Consider the following 16,221-nt stretch of genomic DNA (forward strand, 5'->3'; position numbering starts at 1 on the left):
AGATGCAGAGCTCTGTACAACTCCGCCCACACCACTGATTGGCTGCTTTCTGTGCTCACTGTGCGTTGACAGCTGCCAATCAGTGATAGGGGCAGGGTTATACAGAGCAGCAGGACTAGCAGGCACAAGACGACTAGTCTTCTAGTGATAATCTCCTGCTGATAAAATACTGTTTTTGTGAAACGGCAACACAAAGCCTAGTAAGTGACATATCGTTGGAATCATGGTACCCGCCCCTACATCATGCTGCTCTCAGATTACACTTCAAAAACCTGCTGCCAGATTCTCTTTAAAGCTCAGACAGGTTCTTTATCGGGGTTATTGCCCTTAAAATATAATGCGAGACACAGGGGCAAGCATTGCAAAACTTGCCTCTAATATGGTACTGAAGGTAACTTATCAACAGCCTAAAAAACTTGCACCCCAGGGACCTCGGGGCAGTGTCCATGGATTCATGGAAGACCCCTGATTCTCAAAAAATCAAGCAAACCGGCCAAAACTCCAGTTTCCAACCCTGGTAACACCGGTTGTGCCCTAGATTGGCACATCATCCACTTGGCACTTGTTCCTGTTTAGGGTATGAAGAAAACAGTTTTTTTTTGTTTTTTTTTTTAAAAAGTGCTTATCTTTATGCTGGAAAGTCTAAATTTCCACTTTATTGCTTTGGGCCAATGTCAGATTAATTTTTGCTAAATTTAAAGGAGAACTTTTATGACAACAGAGAATTTGAGATGACACTGAAAATGATGCGTCATTTTAGTTTTTGGTCTTCTTCATTGAATAGACTCGAGCCATTTGCTTCCTTTAAATGTTTTTTTTTTTTAACATTTTGGAAGAATTTTTGTCGCTGACCAAAACTATCGCGTGGATCGTAGTAACAACAGCGCCATCTACAGGCTCGGGAAAACGTCTGCTAAACCAACAGAAGCCGGACACATCGTCCAACTACTTCTAGTAAATTATGATAAAACATGAAGCCCTATCTTCATTTATGTCTGGGGGGAAAGACGGAACTTGGCCCAATCTTTAATCAAGTTCTTAAAGGGACATCGCACCTAAAAGTTTGTCTCCTCTATATCTGCAGTAACATTCAGCGCAATTTCTAATTTTTATGGATACCATGTAATAATTGAAAGGGTTATTCAAGTTTTAAAAAAAGATTAAAAAAAAAAAAAAAAGCTGCAAATATTATAAAATAGCAAAATAAACCATACTCAACTCTTCTTCGCCTTGACCTCCGCGGCAGCATGGCCCCTATTCCTAACCGGCGATTCCCGTAGAAAAGCCTGTGGCTGCCGCCGCCATGATGATCCCTTTATTTTCTGACACTTCAAATGATTAAAGTTGAGTTGCAATTTAAAATTTGGACACCAGGGGTGCTGTTTTGGGGGAAAAAAAAAGTTGATTTTTTTTCTACCTTATCCCATAGTAATGGGTGATTGGGCCTAATGATCAGCAATGGTGTCCGTCATACGACGGATCGGGGGCTGAGGCATGCTAAGGGAGCCATTGCACTGACAAGGATGATAAGTGTTTTTTTTTTTTTTTCATGGATCTTTTCAATATCTTTTTTTTAAAGCAAGCTGGTTGTGATCACGTCCTAAACTCGAAAGCCAGAAGAGATAAATGTGGCGTTTGTGGCGGAGACAATTCGTCCTGCAAGACCATAGCTGGAACGTTTAACATAGTACATTACGGTAGGTAGCTGTAAAGCGAAGGTTTGGCCGTACTGTTTAGTTCCGTAAGAATACAACTTTCAACATGACATATTATGGTTTACTTAATGGGGGTTTTCCCTCTCCTCCCCACCCCCTATATCAGTCCTGTCACAGCTTGGGTCTAGGTGCTTTAGCTGTAGCAATGACGTCACGTCAACAGCATCAACACTGTAGCCAATCACTGAGCTTAGCGGCAGCACTGTAGCCAATCACTGAGCGTAGCGGCAGCACTGTAGCCAATCACTGAGCGTAGCGGCAGCACTGTAGCCAATCACTGAGCGTAGCGGCAGCACTGTAGCCAATCACTGAGCGTAGCGGCAGCACTGTAGCCAATCACTGAGCGTAGCGGCAGCACTGTAGCCAATCACTGAGCGTAGCGGCAGCACTGTAGCCAATCACTGAGCGTAGCGGCAGCACTGTAGCCAATCACTGAGCGTAGCGGCAGCACTGTAGCCAATCACTGAGCGTAGCGGCAGCACTGTAGCCAATCACTGAGCGTAGCGGCAGCACTGTAGCCAATCACTGAGCGTAGCGGCAGCACTGTAGCCAATCACTGAGCGTAGCGGCAGCACTGTAGCCAATCACTGAGCGTAGCGGCAGCACTGTAGCCAATCACTGAGCGTAGCGGCAGCACTGTAGCCAATCACTGAGCGTAGCGGCAGCACTGTAGCCAATCACTGAGCGTAGCGGCAGCACTGTAGCCAATCACTGAGCGTAGCGGCGGCACTGTAGCCAATCACTGAGCGTAGCGGCAGCACTGTAGCCAATCACTGAGCGTAGCGGCAGCACTGTAGCCAATCACTGAGCGTAGCGGCAGCACTGTAGCCAATCACTGAGCGTAGCGGCGGCACTGTAGCCAATCACTGAGCGTAGCGGCAGCACTGTAGCCAATCACTGAGCGTAGCGGCAGCACTGTAGCCAGTCACTGAGCGAAGTGGCAGCACTGTAGCCAATGACTGAGCATAGCGGCAGCACTGGAGCCAATAACCCCTTTAAAATAATGATTGTATGTTAATCTCTCTATAGGATATGCTATCACTTCATTATCAGTAGGGGTCTTAGTGCAAAAGGGCAGCAGCCAAGTAAATGGAGTTGGGTTACTTATTGTTAATCAAGAAAAATTGAGGAAAAGCCTCAGGGCTGTGATCCCCATCAGAGGATCGGTGATGGTCCTGGCATGCAGCCTACACTGATTAGGAAGTGATAGTCTATCTTATTACACCATTTCTTCCAGTGGGAAAAACCCTTTATGGTGGGCAAATATTATTAAAAAACATCCTACTCACCTTTTGTCCTTTGCCAATCCAGTGGTGTCTCTCCCAGTTTTTGTTCACAACCAACCAGCACATTACCACTGCAGTCTATACAGTCAATAACACAGGATCCTCCATTCACAATAGCTGATGTCACAGCTCACCTCTTCCTCCTGTACAATGACTGATAACACCTCTATATACAGTAGATAATACAGAATCCACCATTCACAATAGGTGATATCACAGCTCACCTCCTCCTCCTGTACGATGACTGAGAACACCTCTATATACAGTAGATAATGCAGGATCCACCATTCACAATAGCTGATATCACAGCTCACCTCCTCCTCCTGTACAATGACTGGTAACACCTCTATATACAGTAGATATCACAGGATCCTCCATTCACAATAGGTGATGTCACAGCTCACCTCCTCCTCCTGTACAATGACTGATAATACCTCTATATACAGTAGATAACACAGAATCCACCACTCACAATAGGTGATGTTACAGCTCACCTCCTCCTCCTCCCTTCGGAATGATGCTTATACAGATCAGAGCATTCCTAGAAATCTCTCTGTCTGTTGCTGTTATTGCCAATGTACAGGTAGTGGTATGCAAAATTGAAATGACCATTATTTAAGGGGCTGTCCGGTGAAAAAATGTTATTATCACCTATCCAAAGATTCAGTAATAACCTATTGATCAGTGAGGACTGACCACTAGGATCCACACCGATCAGCAGAATGGGGAATTTCTAATCCCGATAGGGCACCTATATCCCCCATACAATTTGGAGACGCAGGTTGGATGCCCGTCTGCTGCTCCATTTATTCCCTATGGGGCTTCTGGAAAAATCTGAGTGCAGCGATTAGCAGCTACATAGGGAATGAATGAAGTGGCAGCGAGGGATTAAAGTCCAACCTTCTGCTGATTGGCGCACGTCCCAGCAGTCGGACCGCCACCGATCAATAGATGATAACATGTTTTCACTGGACAACCCCTTTTAAATAATAAAGAATACATTTTAACAGAAAACCCTGATTTAAAACAATATTTTTAAAAAATCTATTGACCCCCTGCCTATAATTTAGATCGCCTTTGAGAAAGTTTTTGAAAACTTTGGATGTCTCAGAAGAGTTGTCGGAACTCCTGAAGACTGGAGACAGTGGTGGGGATGGCAGTGCTTTGATTACCCCTGGTCTCCTAAACAACTGTAGGAGACAATCCAACGTTTTGCAATAGAAACCTGATCTAATGGGCTGCACAGAGACATCTCAGACGCAACGGCACGGGTCGTCTGCGCCATGGAAGCAGAACACAACGGGCGGCCATGCTTTTCTCTCTTTGTTCTCTGTAAACATGGAAAGTTGTGTTTTGAAGTGATGCTACATGCATTTGGCAGTAGTGTGACCCTCGCCGGCTTTGTAAGGAACATCCTGCCCATTAATGTGAACTAACCGTGCGCTTCATCTTTTGTGCTTCCCAGGCTACAACATCGTGGTCCGTATTCCAGCCGGCGCTACTAACATTGATGTGCGGCAGCACAGCTACTCAGGGAAGCCGGAAGATGACAACTACCTTGGTGAGACCACACTGTGATTGAATTCCGCCGAGGATGTTAAGTACAGACTGTCTTAATCTTGGCAAGGCCTGCCGTCCTCTCGTTAGCTACGACTGAAGTCGATCCGTGCTGACACTTTACTGGCTCATATTTACAAGTGTTATTTTAAGCGTTATTAAAGTCCTAGGAACAGCTAGCTTTCCACTTCTTCTACAATCCCTGTTTTGTTAGGTCTGCCCCCCAAAAATTAGATGATCAGAAGTTGTCCTGCTGCTGAGATCCTCAGCGATGAGGAGCAATCTGCAGGAGAACGAAGCTGAAGGGCTGATTTGTCCTACAGCACCACCACAGGGGGAAATAAAGCATGGACAATGGAAGTGGAAGTGGTCACTTGCAACGTCCAGAAGACTCTTAGAAAATTAGGAGAACCTTGAAAGAGTTGGCATCAGAGTTGAAAACGCAAAGAAACCAGTAAAGGTTTCTCGTGGGTGACGTTGGGATGCTCTGTCATAAGATTGAGCCTCGGCATCCTAGCGAGACCTTTGGGGACAGGGAAACAGGACACAGAGGGTGCGTGGAATGGATATTGATTGTTCTATAGGTGTTGTTACCGGTCATCAGTACTGGAGTCAGTCAACCCTACAGATAAATTCGGTGGACCCTGGTCCAGCAAACATGTCGGTAGTCCAAAGCCGCCGGATGGGATCCCTGCCTTCTTTCTCTTATGACTTTTTCTGATTTGTTGTTCCGGTATGATATCATCAATGCATCCTAACTCATGCATGACGGTAAAGTAGATGAAAAGCACAGCCCAGAGGTGGAGGTGCCAAACAAGTAGGTGCCCAGACCTTGAATTATAGTATAGGATATGCTGTTATTTTATTTTTTTTTTTCTAGATTATGTCTATGCACTTTATTGTGTTTATTTGTAGAGCATACTGATGAAGGTCCTTGGTTGACCGAAACGTTTGAATCGTGTAAATACTGTATGTATGTAATAAACACTTTTTGCTTCAGACCCCTATGAGTGTGCCAAAGTATATCCTATACTATAACTCATGCATGACATCACTCCAGTCCTACAAATCAGAAGAGGGGCTGGGGAAGCGTTTTCCTAAAACTCCCATCTGACTGCCATGGACAATTAACATAGACGCAGGACCAGGATCCTGCAAATCGATTTGGCTACTGAGCCCCAGTATAGTATGAGTGATATCAACTTGTCTTGGCGACGATCAATGCAATAAGATGAGAGTCAAAAAACAAAGAAAATTAAAATAATCTCCAACAGGAAGAACTTCAATATGGGGTTCCGCAGTGGCTGATCTTGTATCTATGTAAAAAAAAAAAATGTGTAGAATTAAATTTTATTAAGACTGGCCACACAGTAAATAGTCGGATATCGCCTTTATCATGCTCCAGCTCCTCACATTTTGCTCTAGGCATAAGACAGCATTTATTTTTTTTTTCCGTGGAGTGTCCATTTTTACTCTTTTAAGACTTAATGAGTTTTTTTGTTTTTGCTCTTTTGTTGTTTTTCCTCCTATTCTTCCAACAGCCATAACTTTTATATTTTTCCATCAATTTTTTTGCAAGACACATTTTAGTTTTGAATGTACTGAACAATTAAAACAAAAAAAGACCAAGTATGGTAAGATGGAAAAAAATACTAAAAAAAAGCAACACCACTATTTTTTTGTTTAATTTATTTTTACACAAATAGGACAATTAAATGTGATTGTGGCTGTTTGAGACAGATGAGAGCTGCAAAGCGAAGCAGGCATCTGCCCAGGATGGAGCAGATTCAGCTCCTGAGCCTGCTCTACACAACCAACATATGATGAAAGATGCAGGCCACATGTCAATGTCGATAAGGGATTAAGTGGAATTTGTGATAATAAAATAACCTATTGTTTAAATAAGGTTTTCATTATAACAATTTGGACATTTATTTTTTAATTTTTCACATTACTGTATGAAAAAAATCTTGCAAGTATCTGATCATGCTCTAATCTGGGCAAAGGTAAATGTCTTATCTCCTGTATATAGAGGTTATCTGTCATTGTACAGGAGGAGGAGGAGGTGAGCTGTTATGCCATCTAATGTGAATGGTGGATCCTATGTTATCTACTGTATATAGAGGTGTTATCAGTCATTGTACAGGAGGAGGAGGTGAGCTGTGACATCAGCTATTGTGATTGGTGGATCCTGTGTTATCTACTGTATATAGAGGTGTAATCAGTCATTGTACAGGAGGAGGAGGAGGTGAGCTGTGACATCACCTATTGTAAATGGTGGATCCTGTGTTATCTACTGCATATAGAGGTATTATCAGTCATTGTACAGGAGGAGAAGGTGAGCTGTGACATCACCTATTGTAAATGGTGGATCCTGTGTTATCTACTGTATAAAGAGATGTTATCAGTCATTGTACAGGAGGAGAAGGTGAGCTGTGACATCACCTATTGTGAATGGTGGATCCTGTGTCATCTACTGTATATAGAGGTGTTATCAGTCATTGTACAGGAGGAGGAGGTGAGCTGTGACATCACCTATTGTGAATGGTGGATCCTGTGTCATCTATTGTATATAGAGATGTTATTAGTCATTGTACAGGAGGAGGAGGTGAGCTGTGACATCAGCTATTGTGAATCGTGGATCCTGTGTTATCTACTGTATATAGAGGTGTTATCAGTCATTGTACAGGAGGAGGAGGTGAGCTGTGATATCACCTATTGTGAATGGTGGATCCTGTGTCATCTACTGTATATAGAGGTGTTATCAGTCATTGTACAGGAGGAGGAGGTGAGCTGTGACATCAGCTATTGTGAATCGTGGATCTTGTGTTATCTACTGTATATAGAGGTGTGATCAGTCATTGAACAGGAGGAGGTGAGCTGTGACATCACCTATTGTGAATGGTGGATCCTGTGTTATCTTCTGTATATAAATTATAACTTTTAATCCTGCCTGTGATGATAATGAAACTGCTGAAAAGTCATCTGTACATAGCAGGAAGTGTTAGTTTAGTATGAGGCCCTGTGGCCACTGTGAAAATTGCAATATTTCAGATAGTTTTTCTGTAATATAGATAGTGATATAGAAAATAAAAAATAATCATCCTTATTTTTCTGTATATTTAATGTAAACACCTGATGTAACAATAAGTCATTTTCTGTTGACACGTTCCCTTTAAGAATAATGAAAAGGTGCCATTTGAAAACACATTCCTTTTACCATTCCGTCTCTGGTAAACTATGTCTTCTGTTATAAGCAGTTCTTGTATCAGCTCTCGGCTCTAAATTCAGCCCATGGCTCGACAGTGAAATATAAATTGTTATTGTAAATGATGTAGGTCTGCGCTGTATCCCGCAGCTTGTGATGATGTGCCATTGTCAGCCTGCTTTCTGCATCTTGTGAGGTTCCAAAAACTGGTTACACCTCGAGAAACGTCGCCGGCGCTCCGAGCTCCTCCATGATTTGTTTATTTTAGGATGATCTCTATAGAAGGTAGACACTCGGCTGTCCGTCCGTAGGATCAGATCCTTCAATCAGTCTGACATCAGTTTTCTTTCTTTTCCCGGATGTCTCTTGTTTTATCCTCCAGTCGCTTCGACAAGTGCCGAGAGTCAACGTTGAGCTTTTGTTGTAGTTACGCAAACGTCATGTTGTGAGAGATATACACAAAACTGTTTCCATCCAGCTTGTAAATTAGTCGGAAAATTCATTGTGTTGGCGTAAAAGATGTCATATTAAAGTAACACTGTGAAAACAGATGGAGATACGTCACTGATTGCTTTATCCATCAGATGTCTTTCTCACTGGCCTCCACCAGTGGTCACCAGTCCTTGGGTAGACTCTGTTGCTCTGTTCTACCACCTTTATTTACTATCTTCTTGGTCCTTTGGTGATATCACGTGGCCACATTTGCTTCCTCCTGCTAAAACTTCTAAGCATGCTGACTTCATCTGTAAAGGGACCATCGCATACCCCAATTCCTCTTCCCCAACCACTTTTCTGCTGGTTGACTTAAACAACTCTCTACCGTCACTCTCCACTTGAGTATTTTAGGTTCTAAATTTTAAGTACTACACGTTACTGATTATGGCCTGACCCTGATTATTGCCTGCTGCCTACCCTGACCTTGACAACCATTTTGAACAATCTATGGTTTCCCTAACTCCAGTGTATCTGCCTATACTTCATGGATCTCACATGTCAATTTACATCCACTATCAATGGTTTCTGACAGCGGAAACCGTACAGCAAAGCCCAGAGACTAAAAGGGTTAAGATTATGGAGTTCCACGGGTCCCCACTCCTTGGTTTAGCTGAAGTCAAGTCCATTGAGCCCCAGAGGTCAATTGTTTCCAGGGAGGTCTCATATAATCCACTTGGTAGGCCTTCACCCCTAAACAGAGATAAGAATTTACAACAGGGTCCCCTGGGTTGTGTCCACGAAGTATCTCCTGGCCAGAGGTGTAAGCTTAAGGCAAGAATGATACTTAATTGGTGGGATGAATCTTTGGGGTGAATCTTTTCCCTTGCTTTAAATACTTGATATACCTCTACTTGTCAAAAGAAAAGAGCTCATAAATTATGTAACACTTAGTAGAACATTTCTTGTGAAAGATTCCGAGATTCTTCTTCTTACAGTCTTTGCTTTATGATGGTTTTCACCACCGATATATGTTTACGGCGTATATTGTGTTTTTCAAGTTTTAGATGGGTATTGTATACTCGTATATTCCCATTAAATGTTACGAGGATATCAGGACTTAGAGGAAAGTTTGGGGATTGTGTTGTCTTTCAAGAACCTTTTTATACTACTTTATGGTGAGTGTTCTGTAAACAACATTTTTCTGTAAAATAAGAAAAGCAATATCTAAGCAAAGTCCCTCAGTCATCATCTTCTGTCTAGTTTTATGCAGCAGTTTTTTTTTACTTCTGTCTATTTGTTTAAATGAGACAACACTAGATGAAAGCGGCAAGAAATCCCTTTACAAGTTTACATGAAAAAAAAAAGAAAAAGAAATAGCATATTTACTCCTATCGATCTCTGGCCGATCCTTTATCCCACTGGCCATGTCTCCCACCGGTCTCTTTTCCTGCTCTGAAGTGGTGGAAATGTGACCACTGCTGCCAATCAGTGACTGCCGCAATTGACTGTAAGTATGAAGTGCTGCCATTACGGGATATGGGAAGAGGAGAAGAGACACGGCCAGTGGGACAAAGAAACCGAGACTGATAGGTGAATATATGTTATGCTTTGTTTTAGATATTGGTATTATGCAAATAATAGGATATTCAATTAATCGACTTAGTTAAATGGAGCGTGTCACCCTAAACTAAGGGGATATAGCCCTTATAAAAACCGCACCTCTGTTCTGAAATAACTGACGTTTAATCAAATGTGCTACATTGTAGAAATGGGCAGATTGATTTCCCGGGACGCCGGACTATTGGCCCGGTTATCTGGGCTGGCATGACGTGATCATTGCGATATGTCGTAGAGATAACTTCACACTAGCTTTTTTAATCACAAGCTGCTTTGGGTATGGTTGGAAGGGAAAAGATTTGCACAGCTCTTGTACCTCCTGTCCAGTGGCCAGAGACTTCTTTACTGGCCAATGGACTGGGGTCGCGCAATTCGATCTACCCATCTAATTGCGTTTCTCAGTGCACAATGGGTGTGGGCAAGAGACTCACTGCACCGCTCTGCTTGCTGCTTTTACATGATCATCCACCTTACTTGGTGATTGACATCTCTGACTTGTCTGGACCAAGCACTTTTGCAGAAAAAGCTCAGGCAAGCCCGTGCTGTCAATCATCAGTGAGTGAAGTGGGTAAATGCAAAACCAGTGGGTGAAACCGTGCACTAAGCTTCTTGCCGACACCCTTGGTGCACTAAGCTTCTTTCTGACACCCTTGGTGCACTAAGCTTCTTGCCGACACCCTTGGTACACTAAGCTTCTTTCTGACACCCTTGGTACACTAAGCTTCTTGCCGACACCCTTGGTACACTAAGCTTCTTTCTGACACCCTTGGTGCACTAAGCTTCTTGCTGACATCCTTGGTACACTAAGCTTCTTGCTGACACCCTTGGTACACTACGTTTCTTGCCAATACCCTTGGTACACTAAGCTTCTTGCCCACACCTTTGGTGCACTGAGCTTCTTGCCCACACCTTTGGTGCACTGAGCTTCTTGCCAAACCCTTGGTGCACTGAGCTTGTTGCCCACACCCTTGGTGCACTGAGCTTGTTGCCCACACCATTGGTGAACTGAGCTTGTTGCCCACACCCTTGGTGCACTGAGCTTTTTGCCCACACCCTTGGTACACTAAGCTTCTTGCCTACTCCCTTGGTACACTGAGCTGCTTGCCCACACCATTGGTGCACTGAGCTTGTTGCCCACATCCATGGTGCACTGAGCTTCTTGCCCTCACCCTTGGTGCACTGAGCTAGTTGCCCACATCCATGGTGCACTGAGCTTCTTGCCCTCACCATTGGTGCACTGAGCTTGTTGCCCACATCCTTGGTGCACTGAGCTTCCTGCCCTCACCCTCTGTACATTGAGCTTCTTGCCCACACCCTTGGTGCACCAAACACCAAAATCAGCATTATTGATAAAATTAGTTTCTGTAGAACGGACGCAGGAATTAGACCACTAGTGGTGCAATTTTGATAGGGACTAAATCCCCTGCAAGGCTTTGTGCTTCGTTTATACTCTCAGTTTTGGCTGACAGACTCCCCTTAAACAGCCTGGATATAAAAGATCTGATTACCTGGTCTTTGATTCCTCACTGTTATCTGCACACTTTTGATTCAGGAGCCTCTCCAATCTGTAATATCTCTATCTTTGTGCTGTAATGCATTCCTTGAAGTTGTCTTTATGAATAAGAAATCAATGTGAACTGTACTATTTGCAAACAGTGCACTAGGGAGCCTTGAATAGCTCTCAGATTAATCAGCACAACCTAGGCCCCTGAACCCAAGAAAGAGGCTTTTTCATCTTCGCCTTCTCACCGAACAATGAATAAAATAAAGTTTTGTCACTGCCGCGGAGCGCTTGTAAAGATCTGCTATTTATACGCTGACTATATAGATGCAAATGGGAAAAGTGTGCGCGCATACGCTTATTTCACAGCTCAGTGACTGTGTGTGACCGTGTGACTTCACAGTTGTTTTGTGAGGTCGGAGCAGGAATTTAACATTGTCGTCAGGTCTAAAGAGCAAACGTTTACTCTTTGGTGGAAGCGGCCGCCCATGTTGAGGAGGAAAAACTTCCATGGTTAAGAATGAGAAAGTCATTGTGTATAGGATTTTTTGGAATTTACGTTCTTTTGGGGTAGGAAAGTTTTGATCTTGGTGAGAAGTAAAAATCCAAACCCTATAAGGCCACTCGCTATATTCTGGTACTGGTATCAAAGACCTCAAATAACTTCAAGGTCTATGATGAGAAACTGGGCTGGTGGGATCATCTAAAGCTAGACGTTAGATTGCAGACATTTGTTTATCTGCCAGCTATCTGCCCCGTTTACCCCATAAGGTCTGTTTCACACATCCGATATTGACTAGCTTTGGTTCTTCAGACCCAGACTCAACAGCCTCATTCATGTCTGTACTTGGACCTTGAAGACTGATTTAACTGTGCGCACTTGGTTAAATCAAGCATGCATAGGCTAAAGAGGTATATCTTGCAACAGGATCAGGCCTGATGAAATCCACTCTGATCTAATGTATATGGCCTTCATTACACACTCAGGCCCAAATTCTAATGTTTGGGTTTCATCCCTTGTACATAGTGATATACAAGGTAGGTTAAGGCTATCCGGTTGAAGAGAAGACTAAAGGTACTATAGACCTTCAATAGTTGTGGAACATCAGCTTATCCACCCAACCTCCTGTAAGGGGTTCACAATCTCTGGCCGCAGGTTAAGGTAGGCACAGGCACAAAGTTTTTTTGCTGCAAAAGATTTGGATTTATTGCAGTCCTTAAATCTTCACTGAAACCAAAAAGAAACAGCCCTTCTCCTACAAAATGGTGTAACATAAAATAATCAGTGTCACAGATCTACGAGCTCTAACATACTGTATATAAAGGTCTCCACACAAATCTGCACAGGATCACTGGTCTTTCCACCTTCACTCACAGACCCTGAATGAGGCAGCTGAACTGCCTTAAATAGGCCGTCCCATGGTATGGATACAGCCAGTCCCACCCAGCTCCTCTGGCCATTCATAAAGCCCAGACCCAAAATCTGGGCTCATTAAAAAACCTCTCAGCACTATTTGTGCTGGGTCCGGTTTCCTTGGGTCCTACGTCACCGACACCAGCCACCTTGGTGACACATACATCCCATCCAAGACTTGTCCGGTGACAACCTTACACCCCATAACCTAAGAATCCATTTCACGCTGGCTGGACCAGAGTTCAGTGTCTAAGGGATATTATGGTTTTTACCCTTCACTCTCCCTACAATGTGTTGACTTTGATGCATCCAAGTCCCAGGCCATGATCCCCCAAATTAATTATCAATAGTAGTACTGATATAGTAGTAGCATCGTCAGGAACAGAGTCTTTCATAGACAACAGGAGAGCATTCCATTAGAGGGTTTTACAGTACTTTGTTATTGACGACCTATTCTCTGCATATGACATCAGGATCAGATTGGTGGGGTCTGTTAATTCGTTAGTGGCCACAAATAAAAAGGAGCAGATCTGTTGGACATGAAACAGTTGATGGAACTGTGCTGCTCAGCTCCATATACTGTTTACACCTGGCTTCTACTTATGTTTAGAATAGTTGGAGTTACGGGGTCTCGGATCCCCACCGACCTAATATTAACTACCTATATTAAGGATAGGTCACCCCTTCTAGCAACAGTGCAAAAGTCAAGACGTGAGCATATTCAGGAACGGGGCCAAGGATGAGAATCAGAAATAGAATAATAGGTCAGTGGTGTAGACTGGGCTACCAGTGCCCGGGATAAGGCCAATATGGTGCCATCTAACCCAGTAATAATGCCCCCAGAGAGCTTTCTTTAAATCAGTGCTGCCTGTTGAGTGCCTCCTTAAATAATGCCTCCTGATTTTCACATATATATGTAAAGTGGAGAACCCCTTTAAATATGTTCCTTGGCTTTCTGTACATTAATTTGTACTCCTTTTGTGTTCAGCTACATTTGTCACAATAACCAGAATAATTATCTCAGCAAAATTGGCAGAAATTAGCACAGATTGGGCCTTTTTCGTCGCCATAAATATATCAGTTTGTATATAACGTCTAATTAAACAATTCATCGGTCAATATGATTTTTAATTCATCAGGGGGATGAGATAATTACTCTTTTATTTTGCCTCTATATGCTGCCAAAGAACGGGTCATTTTGTATTAATTTCCATAAGTACTACCTAATTACAAGATGATGCATGACAGTGATAGCTACAAGCCAAACCCTTAGCTTTCCAGTGCGCATACAGACCTGCATATTAGAAGCACTGGGTGGGAGTTAAAGCGCCAGGAGGGATTTTATAAAAGCAAAAAAAAAAAAAAACTATAGAGCAGGTAAAATCAGGCACAGAAATGTATATACAGTATAATAAGTGTTAGATTCATGTCCACAGCCTTCAATGATTGGTCGTATTGGCTAAAATGATTATTTACACATTACAAAAGTTTTTATATTCTTTCCTAATATATGTTTTCTTGTGGGTGACTGATAAAGTTTGTCTGAGGGGCGTCTAAAGTTTTGGGACTTTAAAGAAATATGCACATTGACATTTACTTTAGGTTCTAATACAAATCTATATGTATTTCCTTTCGGTAGCTCATTGTCGGTGGGTCTATCCATTTCTGTACACTATAGGAATCACTTCTGAGTTTAGATCCCCTTTACTGGAAACCAGTTATTCTCACTCTGGAGGACCCATTTTACAGAGACATCTGATTGATTTCAGTGGATAACTTGTAATACCTCACTTCCCCTGCGGTGGCACTGTGGGAGAATTGAACACTTGCTGCAAGTTTCCAACATAGATCACAGCCGATCACTGGTCACAAGTTAATGCCTTTTGATCAGAATATCATTGGAGAACTTTTCTAACAAGCAGAAATTGTAATATATATATATATATACAGTGCCTACAAGTAGTATTCAACACCCTGCAGATTTAGCAGGTTTAATAAGATGCAAATAAGTTAGAGCCTTCAAACTTCAAACAAGAGCAGGATTTATTAACAGATGCATAAATCTTACAAACCAAAAAGTTTTGTTGCTCAGTTAAATTTTTATAAATTTTAAACATAAAAGTGTGGGTCAATTATTATTCAACCCCTAGGTTTAATATTTTGTGGAATAACCTTTGTTTGGAATTACAGCTAATAATCGTCTTTTATAAGACCTGATCAGGCCGGCACAGGTCTCTGGAGTTATCTTGGCCCACTCCTCCATGCAGATCTTCTCCAAGTTATCTAGGTTCTTTGGGTGTCTCATGTGGACTTTAATCTTGAGCTCCTTCCACAAGTTTTCAATTGGGTTAAGGTCAGGAGACTGACTAGGCCACTGCAACACCTTGATTTTTTGCCTCTTGAACCAGGCCTTGGTTTTCTTGGCTGTGTGCTTTGGGTCGTTGTCTTGTTGGAAGATGAAATGACGACCCATCTTAAGATCCTTGATGGAGGAGCGGAGGTTCTTGGCCAAAATCTCCAGGTAGGCCGTGCTATCCATCTTCCCATGGATGCGGACCAGATGGCCAGGCCCCTTGGCTGAGAAACAGCCCCACAACATGATGCTGCCACCACCATACTTGACTGTAGGGATGGTATTCTTGGGGTTGTATGCAGTGCCATCCAGTCTCCAAACGTCACTTGTGTGGTTGGCACCAAAGATCTCGATCTTGGTCTCATCAGACCAGAGAACCTTGAACCAGTCAGTCTCAGAGTCCTCCAAGTGATCATGAGCAAACTGTAGACGAGCCTTGACATGACGCTTTGAAAGTAAAGGAACCTTACGGGCTTGTCTGGAACGGAGACCATTGCGGTGGAGTACGTTACTTATGGTATTGACTGAAACCAATGTCCCCACAGCCATGAGATCTTCCCGGAGCTCCTTCCTTGTTGTCCTTGGGTTAGCCTTGACTCTTCGGACAAGCCTGGCCTCGGCACGGGAGGAAACTTTCAAAGGCTGTCCAGGCCGTGGAAGGCTAACAGTAGTTCCATAAGCCTTCCACTTCCGGCTGATGCTCCCAACAGTGGAGACAGGTAGGCCCAACTACTTGGAAAGGGTTTTGTACTCCTTGCCAGCCTTGTGACCCTCCACGATCTTGTCTCTGATGACCTTGGAATGCTCCTTTGTCTTTCCCATGTTGACCATGTATGAGTGCTGTTCACAAGTTTGGGGAGGGTCAGAAAAGGGTGGAAAAAGAGATAATTAATCCAAACATGTGAAGCTCATTGTTCTTTGTGCCTGAACTACTTCTTAATACTTTAGGGGAACCAAACAGAATTCTGGTGGGTTGAGGGGTTGAATAATAAATGACCCTCTGAAAAGACTTTTCACAATTTAAAAAAAAAATAAACAAAGAAATAACATTCTTTTTTGCTGCAGTGCATTTCACACTTCCAGGCTGATCTACAGTCCAAATGTCACAATGCCAAGTTAATTCCAAATGTGTAAA

General features: G+C 42.9%; 1 protein-coding gene across 1 annotated transcript in view; it reads left to right on the top strand.

Annotated features, from left to right (window-relative positions):
• The window catches only part of ADAMTS9 (ADAM metallopeptidase with thrombospondin type 1 motif 9), a 228,456-nt gene that overhangs the window by 97,946 nt on the left and 114,289 nt on the right, over positions 1-16,221 (top strand). Inside the window, exons 15-16 of the mRNA XM_069736573.1 lie at positions 1,580-1,697; positions 4,467-4,562. Coding sequence (XP_069592674.1) covers positions 1,580-1,697; positions 4,467-4,562 — 214 coding nt within the window. The remainder of the gene's footprint in view (positions 1-1,579; positions 1,698-4,466; positions 4,563-16,221) is intronic.

The sequence above is a fragment of the Ranitomeya imitator genome, chromosome 8, assembly GCF_032444005.1.
Source record: "Ranitomeya imitator isolate aRanImi1 chromosome 8, aRanImi1.pri, whole genome shotgun sequence".
Classification (NCBI taxonomy): Eukaryota; Metazoa; Chordata; class Amphibia; order Anura; family Dendrobatidae; genus Ranitomeya; species Ranitomeya imitator.